Genomic DNA, 21,042 nt, shown 5'->3' with positions numbered 1-21,042 from the left:
CCTCTGTCGGGCGGTGTAGAAGGATCACACTTGAGAGGCAATGCAAACCAGATCACTTAGAAAATTTCATGCCATTCCTGTTTGTCCGTGAAGTGACCTTCTGAAGAAATGTGCGCTAACATTTCCCCTCAGCTCCCACACCAAAGCACATCTGCCCTTCACAGAGTCACGCCACCACACCAGAAAAGTAAAACACTGAGGGAGAAGCAGAAGAAGGAAAAGCAGATGCCACCACTAATGGCTGCTCCGGGATGCATAGGGGTCTAAAACATAGTATACATGTCAGGCTGGGTCAAATGGGGAAACGCACACTGAAAAGGTCATGAAGGGACAGTAATTGAGGGGAAAATTAGGAAAACAGTCTAAAGAGGAACCGTCCGTTTATTTTTTGATCTTGAAGAGACACGTGGTACAACATTTGGAATTCCAAACCTCAGAGCCTTGAGAGATATGTTAACAGCTACATCCCTGTGTCGTCCTCGAGTAGGATCACAAGAGGAAAAATGATAAAGTAGAGCGAAAACCGATCTGTGAAGACACGTGTGAGTAAGGTGAGGAGATGAAAAAGATAAGTTTAGAAAAATACAGTGAGGATGAGTGGAAGCAGGAGGAAAGATGTGTTGGCAGAAGGAGAAGAAGCGGCAGAGATGTTATTTGAGAAGCCTTGAGGTGATGGATTGTGTGAGCACCTTGCTGAGACCATCCATCAGGTAAGCTGTAATGGAAGGGAAAAAAAGTTCAGACAAAAAAATCCCCAGTTAGACCCATTCAATCAAAATTGATAAGACTACATATTTCTGTGTTAAAACTGCTCATGTGACAGCCAGGCAATGGGGGTTGGCCGCCAATCATTGAAGCAGACATACCAGAAAAAGTACTTACTGAGTACATTTTGATGCCCATGGGCAAACCATGGGCACAGCTACATGATGGCTGTGGTCACCATTGGCTACGCTGTCTGTCCATCCGTCCACCCATCCATCCATCCATCCATGCAGACTGCAGTACGATATACACAAAAGTCAAGCAATGGCAAATAAAAAGGCACAATCGAGTAAATTAAGCTCATGAAAATGTTGCTTTTTATTTAATTAAATTTATTCCTGTATGTATTGTTGTCTTGAGCAAGGTTGCATATATGCACATTTTATGTCATGCCTGTGGATGGTATTATAAACGATGACATCTCGGCTATGTGTGGCCAAGGCTGACCACACGATCACAAAATTAACATGATAAAACAGTTGGCTTTTGTACAGCACACATCTGTCCTGATGGCCTTTCCTCATATACGAATTTGGCGTATAGGGCCATAAGGCCATAGGCCTGATTAGACAGAGTGGTGGAAACATTTTCCTCATTTCTGTTTTTACAAGGTGGCAATGTGGGCGAGTAAAAATATCATCCATATGTCCATTAGCACTATGAAGCAACTGATTCAATATTCCTGCTATATCTATTGAAGCCTGTCTGTAAACCTTCCAGAACCACAGCAAGAAGAAATCAACTTGAAAGTTGGCTTATCCAACATCTGGAGGGCAATTAAGATGTTACTGCTCAAGCCTTCAAGAAATATTTCCACATTGTGGCTTTAACGCCAATGTACATTTCCAGATTCACCTTCCATCCATCCGTTAAACTCCACCGTGGAGCTCCTGGTTTACTGTACCATTTGTCTATGTATCAATTGAAAGCATAACTGTAAAGGTTTATCACATCAGCAGATGGTGCAGTTTGAGTTACGGGTTCCATAAATAAATGAAGTGCTCAATCGGGATCAACATGTATAAATTGATGTTCTTGTACAGAGATGTCAAAGTATCTGTTGTTGTGACACACTGAAAGATCCTATTCAGTGAATTCAAATCTTACTTTTTGAAGGTAATTGTTGAAACTGCACAAAGACTGTGAACTATGCGGAAGCTTCAACGTTAAACTGTTCAAGTATTCCCAGATTTTTAAGGGGGTGTGGCTAAAGGTGGGCCTACTTGGGTTGCCCCTCCCTCTATAAGAACTGAAATTTTCATTTGGTGGATTAAGGTTAAAATGGACTTCAAACATCTGTCAGTTATTGTTCAGATTACTGAGAATGCAAACTATAAACGTGTGGGCACCAGGCATTTGTTTTTCATGACAACGACCCGTCTGTTTGGAATTATCCCTACGGCTGCCCTGTTTTTGGGTTAATGTTAACATAAATAAACTAATCCGACTCGGAATTTCACGCACCAGTTACTGACTACACTTCTATCATATGCCGCTTGAAGTATTGCCTCCAGCCATATACACTACACTCTTTGAAATGGCCGTTAACGTACTTATCAATGTATATGTCAGTATGTGTTGAGTGCTTTTTGACAAAATGATTATGACAATCCCTCACTGTGGGAGAACAGATAAGCATCAAAGTGTGGGAGTCATGAGAATTGTAACAGTTCTATTTTCCCAAATAAAGTCAAGGTCACTGCAGGTTTCCAACATAATCTTCAGCAATACCGTATGTATACTTTTGGATGGAGTTTCATATTTGGTGGATTTTGCGCTTGCTGCTGGAATATATGATCTGGCTTTTACTCACTGTGTATGCATAATGAGACTAGAAAGAATCACACAATCGATGTGTTCTTATTTCCCCCCCAGAAACTTTGTTTACATTTACTCTGCCTGTTTGGCTCTTGGCTGAAAAGTGGGTCAAAAATTAAAAACAGGGAAGGAGGGAGGGTACAAAAGAGTTTGGGCCCACATACTGCTCAGCATCTTCGTGTTGAATATGAAAACATATAATAGCATAATGTGTTCAGTATGCAAGCTTGAAGGAAACCATATGAAAAAGATCCCAGACAAAGAGCCTTCTGTGTTCCAGCTGACCCTCCACCCCGCCCCATCCATCGTGTGTTTCATGACTGAGGCGGGAGTGGGGGGGGATTTGCAGAGTCATATAGGAACTGAAAAAGGGGGCAGTCTCCTCTGCTGCTGCTTCACACAGACTGACCCCGGCACAGTACAGGTGAGCTGCAGTGAGTGGGACCAGTACACTCGCACAGCAAGGAATACTGCTGCTGCAGATCAAATCACCTGCAGACTATTCCATGGTAAGTTGCAATCTTTGTCTAGAGAGCGCGGACAAGCGGGTAATTGAAACAAAGGAGAGAAAGTTTGGAGGAGACGGCAAACATCTGGGGGTGGGGGGGGCTGTTTTACCCTCATTGGGACTTGCAGGGTTCTTTGTCTTGCTACTGTGGCTCTGCAATCCAGAACGGTCTGTGATGTATAAAGTATGTTACATCAGGGGAAACTTTTATTTATTTGTTTATTTATTTACTTATATATTTATTTACTTACTTATTTACTTACTTACATTTTAGCCCTAAGAAATCTTATATTATTTTAGAACTAAGTTATTAACTATTTGATATAGATAAATAGATTGATCGATAGATAGATAGATCGCAAATTATATAGCAGCATATATTAATTTCATACACCCTAATTAGTATATTTTAAATATAGTATTGTCATTTTCATTAAATTTCTTTGCTGACGGTCTGTGAGCAATCACAGGACTTGACTGCCTCAAAGTATTTTTTTTTTTCAATATAGTTCTATGACACATTACAAAGCATCGCTATAGTACTGATAATACTTATTCTTAACGTGCTTTACTCCTTTGATGTCTAACAGTTTTCAGGTCATGGTGCCTCCCTCTTGGCACTGGAAGATAAACACTACCCCTCAAGTGTCAATCTATGTTGCTTGAACTCTCCCACTTGTGGAAGAGGGGAGTGAAATGTACGGGAAACAACGTTCGCCGAGGCTGCCCCCCCCACCCCATTATTTCCTGAAACTAAAATAAAATACTTTTGGCAAGATGCATGATATTCATTGGAACACTGCCAATTTTTAGATGTCAGTCATCACCTAGCACAAGCTGAGGCATGTTGACCATCACGCCCCCCACAGGCGTTATGAACCAGGAATGCCAGTTTTGGAGTCCAACCAAAACTCATTCCTCAGCTTGCCAAAAATGCATTGAATTGTCTACTGTTTGTGTGAGGTCAAACAAAATCCTTCAGCATTTTTAGCTCAAACATTTTGGAGGACTGCACATGTTCAGTGTGCAGGTAAATACAGTAAAATATAGCAGACACGCGGTAACCCCCTAAGGGTGTCAATTGTGTGGAGATCGAGGCCTTCTCATGAACTTATTGCGTGATACACCTTCAAGGCTTAAAGTAGTTCCAACGACACAGATCACGTATCCCACATGCGTGCACATTAGAAGACTGATTACAGTTTATATGGCTGTCTACATGAGAATGCATCATTCACTGACAATGAACAGGAGCGCTGTGATTACACCCTAAAGTGGCCTCCGGGGGCCCAGACTGTAAATGATATCCCTACCTGTAATCATGGAGGTCACTGAGTGGTGCAGAGAAGCGAAGGAGTTGCGGTTGAGCAGCGCAGGTGGGCACAGTGGTGCAGCTTTTGAAGTCCAAAGTAATGGGTGGCTAGATAACGGAAAAGGAGGGGAGATGACATCAGATGTCAAATATGAAAAGCACAAACAGTACAATTAGTTGGGTGTGCATTTCTCAGCTTTGAAGCAATGCCATATCGGGGCTATTAGAGAACATAGATGGACATGAGAATGTTGGGGAATGACGAAAAAAAAAAAAAGTCAGTCTTCCAATGATATCCAGATCTGTGAGACGTGCGAGACTCAAAGAGCTGTTGTCAGAGAGTCTAAACAGTGCCGGCCTTCATCTGCTCTCACTCACCCCCATCACGTCACAATGCCAAATTGTGGCGCTTTTTTGTTGCCGGGTACCGTTTTGTTTTGACTGTCTTCAAGGTTATGACTCTGCTCGTATATGTCCGACTGTTTTTCCTTATAAATACACCGCCATCATCAAGGGTTGTATTGCACTTGCAAAAAATATCACAAAGCAAAATCGGAAAGGCATTTATCATAATAATGATTAAATAAAAATGTGTTACCATGGTGATTCATGTCCAAAAACAAAGACGGCTTTTCAGTATCTTCAAGTAGAGTCAGATTAAGAGCACATTGGTTCAAAATTTGGTCAGGGTAAGTCTATAAATTGAATGAGACTCTTTTGTGACTTTGGCCTGTACGAATAAACCTAATTTTGAAACAGCGTGACTGCTTTTTCAAGACATTTTTTTAGCTTGAAAATTCCATGAAATCTCAGTTTATTTTCTCTAGCTCAACATCTTAAAAGTAGATTGGCAGAAGGTGATCGATTTTATCTCGTTGATGCTCGGCCAAGGGCTCCACCAGATCTATAAACCATTCCTTTCTTGTTTTGCAGGTTACCTTGGAGAGGACATAACGTAGCCTTTTTGCACTTAAGCACCAGATTCCCTTCAGAAAGACTTTGAGTCTGAGCCAAAACGAGGCCACGAAAACTAAAACATTTGCCGGGAAAAAAAATATAAACAAAGTGAAGACAGACCCAAACAGTTGCCGACCACAGTGTAACCCAAATCATGATGATGGCTTCCTTTTTTGCTTTTTAGTATTAATGTCAGTTACTACACTGCAAGCCCTGTCATCCAGTGGAAAAAAAGCAGTTTGCTGTAAACACTTTGTTTGGCTCTCATATATGAAAAAAGTAACACATAATCCCAAATGAAACCATTGAAAAGATTCAGTGCAAAGCCGTCTTTGGAATGATCTTTGCTGTGTGACATGTTATTTCTCACATGCACCAAACAGCAGGAAACTGCCATAAGCACAGCTCCCTTTTCATGTAACACTGGAGTTACGATCGCCAAGATAAAGAGCAGATCTTTTCGCTGAAAGTAAAATAATCTGGGGGCCGGAGATTTGGATGAAGACAGAGAGAATGCTTTGGTGACTGAAATAGATGTGGAGGAAGAGCAACGTCTGGGAAAAGAAAAAGGAATATTAGAGAAAACTGGGCTGTTTCCTCGGCTCTCCATGCCAGAATTGTGCAATTTTTGTGTGGCAGTCGTCCAGCGGGACTCATTTGGGAAACGTTGCCGAGGCCCGAGAGGGAGGTCCACTTAGATAGAGAATTATACTTGATGAAGACAAAAGCCAGAGCGCATTTCTTTTTGACATTTTTCATTGCGACTACAAGAAAACACTTGGAAGCATTTGTGCTGAAAGCAGGACCGTGGCCAATAGTAGCCAATTGGAAAACTGAGCTACTTTCCTTGACACGTTTTTTGTTTTTATGCTTTTCTCCAGTAAGGAGTAAAGCATCAACAGAGAGTTTCGATCCAACTGGGACACAACACTTCCATAAAAGACTGTGATTTTAACTTGGAGTTACAATGGAGATGGAGAAAGGACACATATCTTTGCGTAGAGGAGTGAGCTGGAGTCCAGGAGGATTGACTAAATCTATCCAGGCGACGCAAAGCACCACTGTGGAGGAGTGCAACGTGACACATGAAATGACTAGACTCAACACGGAACAGATGAGCACCAAAACAAGTGAGTGTTTGTGTGCTTTCTTTCCTCACTTGACGAGAAGTGTCTTTGAAAATGGTGTGTGTGTGTGTGTGTGTATGTGTGTGTGTGTGTGTTGGGGGGGGGGCTTAAAGGAAAGGGGTGGAAGGCAAAACGTCAAAACCAAAAAGGTTCCACCTTCTGTGTAACTGGAGAAGGCAAAACGCTCCACGAAACATCTGTTTCCATACAGCTAAAATTCACACAAGCCCGTCAGCAATGGAAATGTAATCAATAAAATGTACAGCGCAGCGACTGACAGCCATGTCTGACTAAGCCGCTTCAGCCCCTATTAAATGAACATTGCGTTGTCAAAAATCATTATTAGTGAAAACATTGAATCATAATTTGAGTCAAGAACAATTCAGTCGGCAGACACTGGATTAAATACACTCGAGATCCAATTCAAGATCTTGCAACAATTTGGGGAATAATTACTTTCTTTCTCCATATTATCTTGTGCACTACCTAATATTGTGACCAGTTAAGTGTCTGCTATAGAGATCACCAAATGCATCACGGCTTAAGAAACAGCTTGATGTTGGTTTACACATCTCCAAAGACCTTTGACACAGAAACACAGAAACCAACCCATGTTGGTTTTAACCTCTGGGCTCTTCTCTTATCCTCCCACGGGATTCACTTGGAGTTTAGGTCACATTCAGTCCAGGAGATCCCAGGACCTTTTTTAATCCTGGTCTTTCCAAACCGCTTCTCACAACAGCCACTGGGACCAGTGGCTGTCATCCCGCTCAGCCTGCAGCCAGTGTCTGACGACAGATAACATCCGACAGGGTAATCTGACCTTTGATTCACAAAATGCAGGGTTAGCCTTCTGACTTGAAAATCCCCCCGTTGTATGGGAGTTTTCTATCCCATGGAGGGGGGAAGGGGGCCGATAGCAGAGGGATGAGGTCGTGAAATTGGACGTGGTGAGAGATAGTGGGCGTGGACAATTTGATATCATGGCTCAGGGCTTTGAGTTTTGTCTTCGCTGCAGGACAGGAAATTCCTATCCCAGCCACGGCAGGTTGGAGTTTATGCCCAGAGGGTTCAAAGAGGCCAGGCACTCAGGGAGAGTGCGTAATCAACACACAGACGGACAGGGAGGGCAGCGGGGGTCAGCCACTGGGGCTCGGCGCTCTCTGTGCACTAATCCGTATGCACATAAACTGGAGTATCTCCCTTTCCAACGAGGGTCAAACACTTTTCGGCTGTCATTCGACATTAGACGACGATAAGCCGCTCACAGACTGGTCGCTTCTCTTGAATTGTCAGAACAAAAGGCAGAGCTGACATCTAGAGTGTCTCCACAGAAGCCATAAGCTCTGCTGAGGGTTTTTTTATTTTTTATTTTTAAGAAATGAAGCCGTATTAAAAGTAGCGCAACAGAGCCGCAGGCAGGCAGACAGGCGGCGCAGGCTCCAGCTGCAGACACCCTCCCTCTGTGTGCTGCTGGACTTGCTAAGAAAAGGAAATTGGAGCTTGTGCCACACTACAGAAAGGGGTGTGTGAGGCCAGCAGACGCAGTTCTGTGGAAAACTCGTTGGGACGTACAAAGCGGCAGAGCTCTCAATGTGACAGGGGAAGGTAAGACAAAAAATACGCCACAGTAGGATAGCCGGCACAAACTTATAGGAAACTCTTTTGTTGATTTTAAACTTTGATTTGTCACATTTTGCTAACTTTTGCTACTTTGATGATATGTATCTTCCGTAAACAGTTTTTGATGAAAGTACTAGAACTCAATTTTTTAAATGTAAAAAGTATTCAAAATTATGCAAATGAACATACTCTCCGTTTCATTGTTATAAAGTTTTTAATCACTCTCACCATTGTAGATTAATTAACTTAGATTGATTTAGATAACAAACAAACAAACAAACAAACAAAAAAAACAATTTTAGTCACGAGCGACCAGGGAGACTTGCGTTTATTTTGAGACTCTGTCGATGATGTGAATATCATGTGCCTGGATTTGCACCTGTATGTTACCTGATAACTAATCTGGCTCCCACTAGAGGCAAATGTTTATAGTCAAGACATTTCATTTCAAGCTTCACTGCTCTGGTACAGTCCCTGGGCCAAAATTATTCAAAGATAGAGCCTAATAAAAGTCATTTTGGGGACACGCAACAGACAGCCTTTGAAAGAGAGTTCAAATCTTAATAAACCTTATGAAGACATTTATACTATTTTAAATTCAATCATAAAAGGATTTCACATTTTATATTCTTGATCACTCAAGGGCATTTAACTTGGAAGAATCAATTACAAATGCATCTAGTGCACTCAGTTTTAGTCAGTGACAATAAAAGCTATAAATGACAATCTGTAATTATTTTTGGAACGACACATAATTACTTTAAATAATGTAGCTGTCTAAATAAATCAATGTACGGAACAAAGAATGAGTCATGCTTCCTCCAGTTACCATGGGAACCTCCTGAAGAGACTTGATATTTCTTCCGTCGGCCAGAATTACATGAATGAGATGAATGATGTATAATGTGTGGCCGGAACCAGTAATTATCCTTCGACTTTACGTTATTCATCAAATTATGCCATTTGGGAGGTCAGTTAATAATGTGCAGCTCAAACGATACTTTTTTGTAGGTTTTTTTTGTTTTAAAGTAAGACTATATGTTACGTGTTTAACAACTGAGGTTTTTGAATCTGTCGCAGTGAGAAAGCAGTCATGTTGGAAGTTTAAGCAGGGGGTTTTCTCCACAGTGGAAGAATGCTCAGGGAGGGACTTGACCAGATTGCAGAGGAAATAACTCTGCTGCTTGGAATGGAACTCTTAAGCTCAGAAAACAAACCATAATTTTAAGCAGAGACATGCTGAATACTATAATTTTTCAAGCAACACAAAACAAATGGACACCACTGGCTTTTAAATTCTGGTAAATAAAGTTAAACTTGTAGTTTCTTTGAAATCAGTTGATCGTTACTTTCTTCCGTTCTGTTCTTCAAAGCACTCCAAAGAGATTCAATTTGGTGGTTAGGGAGTCGTTCGTCTTTGTTTCAATTTTCAAGAAGTAAATGAAGCAAGTCGCTGTGATTGTCCATAAATCAAACAAGATGACCTACATTTTTCTTTTACTCACCAAAGTGCCCCTTTACTTTTTCTTTCCCTCTGACAGATCTATCCAGGAGTGTTAGCTTATCTGAGAAGGAGCTAAAAGAGGCCCGCCAGAGGAGCCACATCATTGCAGCTCAACTCACCGTCCCTTCCAGCTCCAGTTCCAGAGGCGTGCAACTCTTCAAGCGGCGCAAGCAGAGGGTCAGCGCCTTTACACTGGAAAGCGGTGGCGTGTGCTCAAAGGAGGACAAAAGTGGCAACCTGAAAGCCAACCCGTCATGTAGCAAACTAACATGGGCAGAGAGAAGTTGTGAGGAAAAGGACAAAGACTTGAACTACGAGAATTGCACTAGCAGCCCACTATTTGTGCCTATCGGGAGTATACCAGCAACAAGTGATAACATGGAGGAACAAGGCAACCGCCATGTCAAAGAAGATGTCGCTGAGCCCAGTGGTATCCAAGATAGGCATTTCCTCCCCGTAAAGGAAATAGATGAGCAGGAGGAGGAAGAACAAGATCCAATCTACAAAGAACTTGAAGGCAAAGTCATGGATGAGCTTCCACCCGAGAGAGAAAATACGAATCCGATCGCAATGAGTCTCATGGAGAGAGAGGCGGCCATGAATGGAGATCATCCGGGAACAGCTCCTCTTGAAAAGCTTTCAAATGGCTGCCATGGGCCTCCGATGACTGCTGTGTCGACCTCGAAGCAGACCACCATCATCAATCGAACTGCCAGGCCGTTTTTCTCACCGCTGACGGTGCAGTCTCATGAGGCAACGAGTCCTATCACGGACAACCTTCCTTCTCGTTCTGCATTCAGCGCTCCCCAGCCAGAGGTGGTTTCACCTCCGCCTCCCCTGGCATATCCCACACCTCCTCTACCGGCCTTCACCGACAAGCCTCCAAAAAGCGATTACATCAGTTCACCTGCTGCGTCTAACACTAACTGTCCACCACCCGCTGCCTTTACTGCATCTCAGAGTGCCACTTTGCCCCTTCCTCAATACGAACCCCCAACAGCGCCAAAGCCTTCTACCTCCGTTCCTCAGCTTTGTTCAGGGAGGACGTCAGCGCCACCAATCAAAATGGGATTTCTTGAGGATAGTGCTGCCAAGCGTCCAACAAAAAAGCCAATGTTCACATTCAAAGAGAAGAAGGTTGTATCGCCAAACCCTGAGCTTCTTTCTATGGTGCAAGGGGTGGATGAAAAGAAGAAGCATAGGCATAGATCTGTGCCTGATCCCGCATCTGAGGAGGAGTTACTAGCTCTGGGTGCAGAAGCGTCCAATTTCCTTGCCAAAGAGGATGACAGGGCTGAAGAAGCCAAAGCCCCAGAGTGGGCCTCTTGTCTTAAGAGCTTCAGAACCTATACACGAGTAGAACACAAACCAGAACAGACCCTGAATGATGCATCAGGAAAAGGCGCAGAGCTTTTTGCCAAGCGCAGGTCAAGAATGGAGAACTACGTCATTGAGAATCAGAAGGCAGGTCACCATATTAGATCTCCTTCTCCAACGATGTCTTTGCCACCATCTTGGGTTTACCCATCCAATATGCCGGGTAGGGTCAAAGCTATTGCAAAAAACTCAGACATGTGCGCTCAACTTGCACAAAACATGAAAGCCCAACAAAGTGCAAAGCCAAAACAAAGACAAACAGCACCAGCGAGACAAGTTCAAGAGACACCTCCTCTTGAGAATGGTTGCTCCAAGATAGAGATGGACCTCTCAAAACACCGACCCTACCAGCTAAACTCATCCCTCTTCATCCTTAAGCCAGTCAAAGACCCGCTGAGCACCCTTCCGAAAGGAGCACCTCAGTCCAAGAACGAAATGACTTTTTCTCGACAGACTTCCTTGCCTAACAACCCTGCCACTCTCTTTCGCACCCAGTTTCAATCTCCCCATCTTCCGGTCGGCTCCATCACAAGAGTAGAATATCCAGAAAACCCGTCTTGTGGAAAGACATCAGCTGCTTTTTCTCCAGCCCATGTGTCATCTAATCGGCTGGGGATTCAGGCACCAAGGCCGAGATTTTCTGCCAAGAAAGCGGGGATTGAAGCACAGGTGTGGAGGCCTTTTATCTTTTAAGATCTTTTGCGTGGTGATTGCTCAACTTTATTTGTCATAAAATGTGAACCCTTTTCCTTATACCTGCACCTTGCTGTGTTTTCTTCCTCTTCCTCTTCCTTTGCTTCCCTTAAGGTCCTCAAAATTGAATTACCGACGTGACATATTCACATAACATAAACGCCAAATTATTCCTCACGGGAGAAAACAAAAACGGCAATTTGAATTAAAGTTGCTGATTTCATCAGGTAACACCTGAGGGATTAACCTGAGTTCAAATAAAACTGTGTTAACATGATAAGACGAGTTTTCGTGCCCAATGCTGCAAGGCACTTTAGCACCCAAATGCCTCCATCTTGAGTATCTCAATAAAATGAATAACAACGTTGCTTTCCTTCTTCCACACGGTGTGTTTTAGTTATTTGAGGAGCAGGGTGATGCTGTTACAAAGCACTTTGACAGATGTGGCATCTGCTTTATGAGCTGCTATTTGCAATTTAATGCTGCTCGCTGAAGTGGAAATGCAGCCATAGAATTCCTTTTATGTCTTTCTATCTGGACACTAATTTGCTCTTCTCACCACCATTTTTTACTCCAAATGTTGCTGAATAATTCGATTCTTTGATGTTTACCATCTGCAGAGTGCGTGCTAATTTGCTTCCGGGACCCGCATCAACTTTATTTTCAGGATTTCAAGCAGCAATTACAGAATGGTTTGTTCAAAGGAAATGATCAGTCATTGGTATTTTTTCCCCCGGGTGTTTGCATGTCTGTTTCACTTCCTAAACTTTCATTCACGTTGTGTTCTAATTGTGTTTTAGGTGAATTACTTCTTCTCTGATTAAAGCTTTATGCGTTCACTCGTCTGTGACCTCCTCCTCCTTTTTCTAATTTCATATTTTACTTTCACTTTTAATGAATGTGCAACTTTCCTGGCATTCTTGCCGACACTGCAAAACCTTGCTCATCCTAAATAAATAATGACTGATAATTTTGCATATATAAATGTCGACACAAGCATATTTCATAACATGATGGATTGAATAATATTTTGCCAGTTACTTCAATATCTGTTACACACTGAGAATGCAAATCATGTTACTGGTCATGAAGGGCTTGGAAATTCTAAGAACAACAGTTTTACAAAGCTCCTCATGGGGGAGAAGTCTTCACATTATTATTAAATTGAGATGATGCGATAGTATTTGATAATGTTATTGGGTGCTTACATGTTGTTCGGCCAAGTAACCTCAAATCCCTGCCTGCAAAGGCCATGCATATTCACAGTAACCTGAGAATGGCATATAAAACTAGGTCGACATGGGCTATTGGCTCGGTGAAGTGGCACAAACAAATGCAGGGGATTAAAATTCATGGCTATGACCTTAATGCCACTGTGATTATGATAAATATCATTTAGGTTGAAGAGAATCCCCGTATTTAGAAAGGCATGTGTTATTTCCCGTGCATCTCTTTCGGAGCTAGTAATAAACAAAACAAAGTATATGCCACTGCCAAGTTGGCCAGCCGTTGTATATTTTATGAAGGACTGCGGAGTAAAAAGCTATATTTGTTGTGGTCCAACAGAGTCCAAGGGAACCCTCCGCAACTGAACCAGCCAGTGCGACTCGGCTGGGCCTTACAAGGAAGTTCAGCAGCCCCGACTGTCTTACCGGAACAACGTGGACGTCCGGTCTTCAAACACAGCGTCCCCCTGCAACCACCTCCGGCCGATCGGTCACATCTCCCGTTCCTTTTTCAAGGGTTACAAGAAGCCAATCTCCGATGAGCAGCCAAAATATTCAGCTTTCCACAGTTTCGTCAGCTTCCAGGCCGCCACAGACCTCTACATCCACATCTCCATGTTCACCGCCTTGGGGTTCAAGATGCCAATCCCCAATGGCACCCCGGAATATCCAATCATCCACCCATTCCTCTGGTCATGATTTCAGATTCCAAACATCCCATTCCTCTCGTTCGCTACCATGGAGTTCAAGGTGCCAGTCCCCGGCAGTCAGTTTGCAATCGACACATGCTTCGCATATTTCGTCTAAAACATCTACAAACACCTCGCCAATCTCTCCACCTTGGGGATCAAGATGCCCGTCTCCCATGGTGAGCACGAGTACCGAGAAGTCCACCCTCTCCTCACTTTCTTCTTCCAGACCATTTCAAACATCCACAACTGCACCTCACCGTTCTCCTCCTTGGAGTCCAAGGTGTCAATCACCAATCGTAATCCAGACTTCTGGTATTTCTACTTCCAAACTTTCCAAACCACCAACAACCACTTCTCCTGTCTCGCCACCTTGGGGCTCACGTTCCCAGTCTCCTGCACTTTCTCATACTAGTTTGCCTTTCCCCTCTGCTCACCGTCTGTCCATCTCCTCTGCCTCTTCTCCTGTTCCCCCACCCAAGGACATTCGCTGCATGTCCCCAATCAACAATAATTTCGACTCAAAGGCTAACCATCGAATGCTGGCAAAGAACATAATCAATGCAGCCAAACGTAAGAACAGCCCCTCGCCGGGTGCGTTGAGTGCTCACAGTTTACCCATCTCGCCTGTGGGATATTCCCACCATGGCTATGACTGCAAACCATTCCAGTCACAACCGCTGGGGGGGCAGTCGCCCACCTTCACCAGTCCTCCACCAACCCCAACACAGCAGATCGGCTCCCCCGTGAGGCTCTACAACACACGCTCCCTAACTGACTCTGATGCGTCCATTGAGTCCGAGGACTCGGGCCTGCGGTTGCCTGGCATGCATTCATACAACACCTGTCCCCGCGGTTGGGGCGGCAGTCTGAGGGTGAAGAAAAGCACCATCTCCACCGACCTGTGAGCTTGCAACAACCGGGGTTACGTTGAGACATCTCGGAGCAGCAAAATTCCTGATTGATAGTTCAATTAGTAACCGATTGTGACTTAAGGCCTTACAGTGACAAGAACAAGCTTTTTGCATGAACAATTGTGGTAGCTTGTACGCTTCCGGCATACTAAAAGGACACATTAACCAAAGATTTTTTTTTCACTTCACTTTGAATGAATGTTATACTTTACAGTCTCACAAGGAGCATACCTTAGCTTTCCTAGCTCATTAGCAATGACTGATCATTACTTTTTGAATTTCACAATCGTTGTGTACTGTTCAAAGCAACATTCCTACTTTATTAATGACCACATGGATTATTATGCTCCTAATACTATGCAGCACAGTGGTAATCACTAATCACACTATCACACATGACAGCAGTGTATGTCTATTATAACCCAAGGGAAATTGCCATACATAGTGCAATACTCAGTATAACATAGTGTACATACTGTATGTTGCTTTTTATTGCATTTGCTGAAGTGAATGTAAACTTAACAGAGACAGAAAAGAGAGTAGAGGGTATGTGATGTGGCATTAGTCACCCATTCAATTTTTTATTTAGAGTAATTCGACAAGCTTTTAATTGCTGGTGCAAATGAAAGGACTTTAGAATGGATGGGCATTTGACCAAACTTCTTAAATTCATTGTTATTTTGTTTCTTTATTTGCTAGGGGTGAGAAAACCTCTCTGAATGTTGTGGACCCCTTTCTGTACCATTGGCATATTGGACCGATTTTAATGCTACCTGAAGGACTTGCTTGTATGAATGTGGCTCAACTGTAATGTAATGTTGACTCCCTCCCCAATTTGCTGATAAACCAATTTTCAGTGTTACATCTATGAATATGCGGAAAAAGGATTTTTAAAATGTATTTTGAACGCAGAGTACGTTCCTGTTCATATTTGGTAAGTTGCTTTTTCTTGGCAACTTGATTTGCAAGTTTCGTTTCATTCCTAAGCAAAACGAAGTGATTTCATTCTGGATTGTCTCAAAATAGCGCTTTGTGGAATTCAGTTAGTTGCCAAAATGGATGTAAGTGGCCGTGGCCTTCAAATCAACAGCGTGGATCTGAAAAGCGATCCTTACACACATCTTGCCCCACCATTTGTCAGCAAACACAGCACATCAACTGAGTTTTTTTGAGAGGCATGGACACCTGCTTGGTGTTGACCTTCAGCAGGATTAAACCTGTCGCCGTCAATGGATTGGTTTCAGTAGGACTCTGGACAGGCCAACCATTCCTGACACTTTTCATTTGGACTTTGGAAAGCATTTCTTTTTTGATGGCTCTGTGATTATGCAATTGCATTTTTACACAACTAACATTCCATACTTGCATGATATCTGGAAATCTTTGAATAATAAAGTGGTGACACACAAGTATAGCCTTGTAAAATTATTTCTTTCCACAAGACTATAGTAAAGGAAAAATCCCAGTATCGACTGTAATTTAAAATAGACTACAACAAATTCACGGCATGTCAATGTATTTTATTAACTTCTGCCTTTAAGACATTGATTACAAAGTTGTGTGTCTTACTGCAGACTTCAGGTAGTTAATTCAATCAAATCTGGTCCATTACAAGCTCTGAAGGCCTATGATATAGCCCCTTAATAATTATCTAATAAATCAGCTGGGAATAATTGGACACAGATGAAAACCTGCAATTTGCCACTATCAGTTAGCCAAATAGGAATATAATGAGCAATCGGGCATCCAACAAATTGACCTCACACCTGCTGGCATTCATTTTAATTTGAAAGTTGTTTACGTACTTTGTGAAAGGTGCTTTGCCAAAACGTCAGCCTCTGAGGTCCAAATTCACATTCATCTCAGGTTCCGAGACTGCCATCTGTAGGACTTGAGACAGAAGTTCAAATGACCAAACGCATCCAGATAAAATAGTTGTGCCACTAGCACCTTGGGTCGTATACCAGTATACGTGTACAATATTATTAGACCCCTCTTAACTTTATAAAATATTTTTACAGTTGTTATCGGCAAATGTTATTATTGTTTTGTGGTTATAGTTTGCAGTGGCGTTGAGCTGCACTGCATTATACAGATATATCGAGATTAGTTCTTTAATTGTAATTTATTAGTCAAGGTTTGATCAGTATTTATTGACTTCCCTAAATTCCTACATATAGAAATAATATGAAAGAACCTCTTTGAATAATTGACTGATACTTCCATTGTCTTTATCAATTACAACAATTTATATCCCACCCAAGTTTTACATCACACCAGGAACACAATGTGGATTTTTCTGCGCCTTCCCACTCCTTAATAAAAACGGGAAGAAAGAGGAATTAAAAGTTTCAAGGTGAGCGTCCCATTTGAGACACAAGAGGCCGCTCTTGAGGTCAAAAAGGCTAAAACGAGGTCAGTGTTCTCATTTTAACAGTCAGGAATACTAGCCATCTCCTGCAGAGTTTCTGCAGTATATTCAAATTCTTAGTTTCCTTTTTCTCTCTGGGCAGTCTTGGCCAGGCCTTCACTGTTCACTCTACCTTGTTTGTTGTCTTGCATCCTGTATTTTTGTATTCAGTAAGTGAAGAGCATGGTGTTTTGGCTTTATGGATAAAGTCACTCCTGACTTGGCCATTGAGGAATATTCTTTACAACAAAAAAAGTTTCTTTTCACAATAAGTTTTGGATCATTTGTGCACTGTGAAGCTTTGAGGCACCATCCTTTGAGTTTTTGCAGCATTATGATGACTGTGCATACGCAGTGTAACATACCAGTACGAATAATACAGAAATGAGTTATTGTAACTTAAACCGTCAAATAACACATTCTGCAAAATTAACTTTTTTTTAACAACCGGCATATGGAGCAACTGGGAGTTCAGCTTCAGGATGCTTCAACATGGTCACAAGGGCTGAGGGTCAAACCCATAATCTTCGCATTTGAAATCTTTTCTGATAAAAAAAAAAATCTACTGGTTTGTATGAAGTGCATTTTAGGTACAAAATGTGACAAGTATCAACATAACTATAAGCTTAAGAGAGTTGAACATCATCGTTAAGGACATCACCTTCAAATATTCTGAAAACAGATGCAATGTTTAAGATATGTGCAGAAAAATATATAGTGAGACATATATTTAGACAATCTAGTGGTGAGCAATATTCTTTGGGGGGGGGGGGGTAGATCAAATTAATTCTAAACAGCTTTTGAAAGTACATTTGGGCGAATTACAATATTAAGTATCGGATACTACCATACCTTTAAGTAATACGATAATATGCGCTATTCTATGGCACTGAATCATTGGCTAATCATCATCTGATTTTGTTCACAACATTTTGTCCATCCATCTGAACCGCCTTATCGTCTCAAATAAAATATGCTATATCAAATGCACCACCTCTGGCCCTCCCTGTGTGGAATTTGTATGTTCTCCCCGTGCCCGCGTGGGTTTTCTACGGGCACTCCGGTTTCATCCCACATCCCAAAAACATGCTTGGTAGGCTGATTGAGGACTCCAAATTGCCCCTCGGTGTGAGTGCAAGTGCAAATGGTTGTTCGCCTCTGTGTGCCGTGCAATTGGCTGGCAACCAGTTCAGGGTGTCCCCTGCCTACTGCCCGATGACTGCTGGGATAGGCTCCTGCACGCCCGCAACCCCCGTGGGGACAGGCTGTATAGAAAATAGATGGATGGATGGCTATATCAAGTGCACGATATTAGTTCTATTTAAAAGTAATTATACAGTGCATTATGTTATCGAGGCATCTTTTGTTATTAACGTCTATAACCGCTCGTGTCTTTGAAACTAAATCCGAAAAAGTTGAGAAAAAACGATCTTATAAGTTCTTCCTCTTTTTTTTTTTTTTTTTTTAAGTTCTACCTATGGTGAAACTACTGAGGCTCAACCCTTGCTTCTGTTTACTTGTTTCACTCCAACTTGGACGACAGATGATGACGTATGGGTGTTGTCCCGTCTCGAAGTGGCAAATATAACGCTGCGCTTTGTTATTCCTTTTCGACTTGACGCGTTTAAACAAAGTATAGGCGTAATGCGCACACAACTACGTGTATTCGTAGTTAATGTTGTTTTCTTGTAGCATGTAATGCTAATGGGAAAAGTTGTGTGTTAGCTAGCCTAGCATGCTAATGGTCCAAACGAAGAAGGCTAATTATGTATGTAGCATCTCAGTCTGCCCGGGTAGTAAACCTATTTTTGTTTTCTTATGGAGCGAGCTAGCCGTCACTTCGGGTATTTAGCAACTTTGGTTTTGGTCGAGTTTATCCCACTGCGAGCGTATTTTCTTATCTTGCTCGTTAGCCCATATCTTTAGAAGAATGAACAGAAAACACAAATATAAAGGAGCAGAAGTCAGCTGCTGCGTCAAATACTTCCTATTCGGATTTAATATTCTATTCTGGGTAAGTAAACACGGTCTTTTGAAGCACTTATGGTGCCTATAATCAAACAGTGTAAATTAGAAGTAGCTTTGTGTTCGAAATGAGATATATTAGCTTAACGTTAGCGTTCCTGTTTGACAAAATGCTTTTACATTGTCCACCAACACTCACTGGAATGGTTCATGAATGTACATTAGTTGAATTAATTGGATTATTTTGTTTGTTGTTATGTTCATATGCTTACACTATTATTAGGTTGGTTCAATCTGCTCGAGAGGACGTCATCGTAGTTGCTGACAATGATTATGCACATAGCAAAATACCTAGTATTTATTTATTTTAAGTGTTCTTTGCGTCCCCATGCCTTTTTCTTTGTTTGCCACATGTCAGTTTTGCTGATCATACCTAACAACCTTTGAAGCCGTAAAGTGTTTACGTTACATAAAGGTTAGATAATCTTGAAAAAAAATCAGTAAACCGTTAAAGCAGCTGGAGGAGTGCAGTGTTTTTTAGACATGGCACAAGTTTCATCTACATTGAGCACTCATCTGCCGACGTCATCTTTACAACCATCTCTTAGCAGCAAAGTTTCTCTATTTAGCCCCCCCCCCCCCCCCTCGGCCGTCTGCATGGGCCCCAGTGTGATTGGTATAGTTGTGTAATGTGTGTGTGACCCACGGGGTCTTCCCACACACATGCTTGGAGATGACCAGGCGCTCTTCCTTTCACGTGCCTCTTTCACTCACTCTACCACTATAGAGGCTGGCCTCTGGGAAAGCATTGTTTCTCTCCCGTCCACTCCCATAAATGCACAAAGAGTGATGGTGAGAACAATGACGAGGTCGAGCAATGGTTGGCTGTCTTGGCTCATATATTCTGCTTGTGTCTGGCTCATCAGCCACATATGCAAATGACCCATTCCTCCTTATTCTCATCATTTCCCTACCACCTCCAAGTGTCCTCCAAACTTGGGAATGGTAATATCCGATGACTTGAGCTTCATGCTATCAGTTATTTTTAATTCAATCGTCACAGAGTGAATGTGTTGAGGCTTGTTTTCTTCTTGTTTAACATTTTGACTGAGCTGAAAGTCCTGTATCTGCATTTTTGGTGAAACAAGTCTGTCTTCTTTTTCTGTTAGTAATCGTCACAAGATGTTCTCTTGTTGCATGAGCTATGAAAGTGAACTCGTCAGACAAGCCAGTCCATTGTTGAAAAGACAGCAATGGGGTTTATTCTGTTCAAATCAACCCGTTTGTTTTTCCTGCTGTTCTCTTGTCAACCTTGACAATGGTGCCTAAAATAAGACTAACATGCCCAAGAGTATAAATATTGTGTGCAATAAAACCCTTTCTACTTGGATTCTTCCGGTGCCCATGTATGCTCGGTGTTGACAGCCAGGCATTCTCTCGCCTGGGAACAAAACACATTCTGTGGTCCCTCAGAATAGACACATTTCTCACATCCACATAATTAATCACATTTTCTGCTTGAGCTGCAGTAATGTTTGAAAGCTCCGCATTCTGTAATTAACAGCGTGTTAAGCTCTAACCAGGTTGCTGAGTTGTTTGGATGGAGGCTGTGTGCTGTTAGCCAGCATCGGCTCACAGTGCACGTGCCTGATTGGCAATAAAATGTGTATTATATGTGAATGGACTTAGTGGACATTAATTGTTCATTTTTTTCCTCTCAAGTCATCTTCTAAGATTGGTATTAAAGAGAGTGTAAATTGTTTGAATTTGACATCAGTTGAGTTTGTAAAGTAGGGGTGGATACAGTAATCGATTAATTGACCTTTTCTGTCGATTATGTGGATCTGATTGATGATCACACCTTGAAGCAACTGATGGGCACTGCTACTACTGGTGCTCAGTCTCGCCAAGTTTGCAGTCTCTAAACGACATCCATACACTACATACAAAAAGTTAGAGGTCATTTGCTTTTGGATAAAATTTCAGGATTAACCTAAAATGGAATGTACCCATTACAGATGACTTTTGGTATTTAGATGGTCCTTGTGAATGTGATATTCACATTTTGACATGTAACATTACAACAATACCTCACCGTTGCAAGATTTCAAAAAAGACTCAGAGGGATCTGGCCACTCATGAACGTGTCGGAGA

General features: G+C 42.1%; 3 protein-coding genes across 9 annotated transcripts in view; 2 read left to right on the top strand and 1 right to left on the bottom strand.

Annotated features, from left to right (window-relative positions):
* Positions 1-363: 363 nt before the first annotated feature.
* On the bottom strand, positions 364-19,232 carry LOC148404614 (uncharacterized). 5 transcript variants are annotated; one of them, XR_015860824.1, is made up of 5 exons: positions 19,161-19,232; positions 16,319-16,403; positions 4,405-4,511; positions 883-999; positions 364-715 (listed from the first exon to the last, which is right to left on the bottom strand). XR_015860824.1 is itself a non-coding variant. In XM_088386926.1 (5 exons), the coding sequence occupies exons 1-5, from the start codon at positions 4,785-4,787 to the stop codon at positions 461-463; spliced, it is 324 nt and encodes a 107-aa protein (XP_088243052.1). In that variant the 5' UTR covers positions 4,788-6,492; the 3' UTR covers positions 364-460. The 5 variants fall into 5 exon arrangements, 1 of the variants encoding a protein (XP_088243052.1); XM_088386926.1 differs by lacking the exons at positions 16,319-16,403; positions 19,161-19,232 and adding an exon at positions 4,782-6,492 and having other exon boundaries at positions 364-528; positions 690-715; XR_015860828.1 differs by lacking the exons at positions 16,319-16,403; positions 19,161-19,232 and adding an exon at positions 11,088-11,204.
* Positions 2,940-15,925, top strand: synpo (synaptopodin). The gene is made up of 4 exons (XM_088386890.1): positions 2,940-3,092; positions 5,337-6,490; positions 9,652-11,660; positions 13,251-15,925. Exons 2-4 carry the CDS (start codon positions 6,328-6,330, stop codon positions 14,505-14,507), a joined length of 3,429 nt encoding a protein of 1,142 aa, XP_088243016.1. The 5' UTR covers positions 2,940-3,092; positions 5,337-6,327; the 3' UTR covers positions 14,508-15,925.
* Positions 18,414-21,042, top strand: part of tspan17 (tetraspanin 17) — a 73,637-nt gene continuing 71,008 nt past the window's right edge. For 2 of the 3 annotated variants that reach the window (XR_015860816.1, XM_088386903.1), the window contains exon 1: positions 18,418-18,937. Coding sequence is in view for 2 of the 3 variants with exons in the window: in XM_088386903.1 (XP_088243029.1) it covers positions 18,854-18,937 (84 nt within the window). In the remaining variant the exon portion in view is untranslated. Of the gene's footprint in view, positions 18,938-21,042 lie in introns of all 3 variants that reach the window. The other variant, XM_088386914.1, reaches the window with a different exon arrangement.

Source organism: Syngnathus floridae, chromosome 1 (genome assembly GCF_059516105.1).
Source record: "Syngnathus floridae isolate MCC-2025c chromosome 1, RoL_Sflo_1.0, whole genome shotgun sequence".
Classification (NCBI taxonomy): Eukaryota; Metazoa; Chordata; class Actinopteri; order Syngnathiformes; family Syngnathidae; genus Syngnathus; species Syngnathus floridae.
The sequence above is the reverse complement of the archived record's forward strand: the minus strand, read 5'-3'. Positions and strand labels throughout refer to the sequence as shown.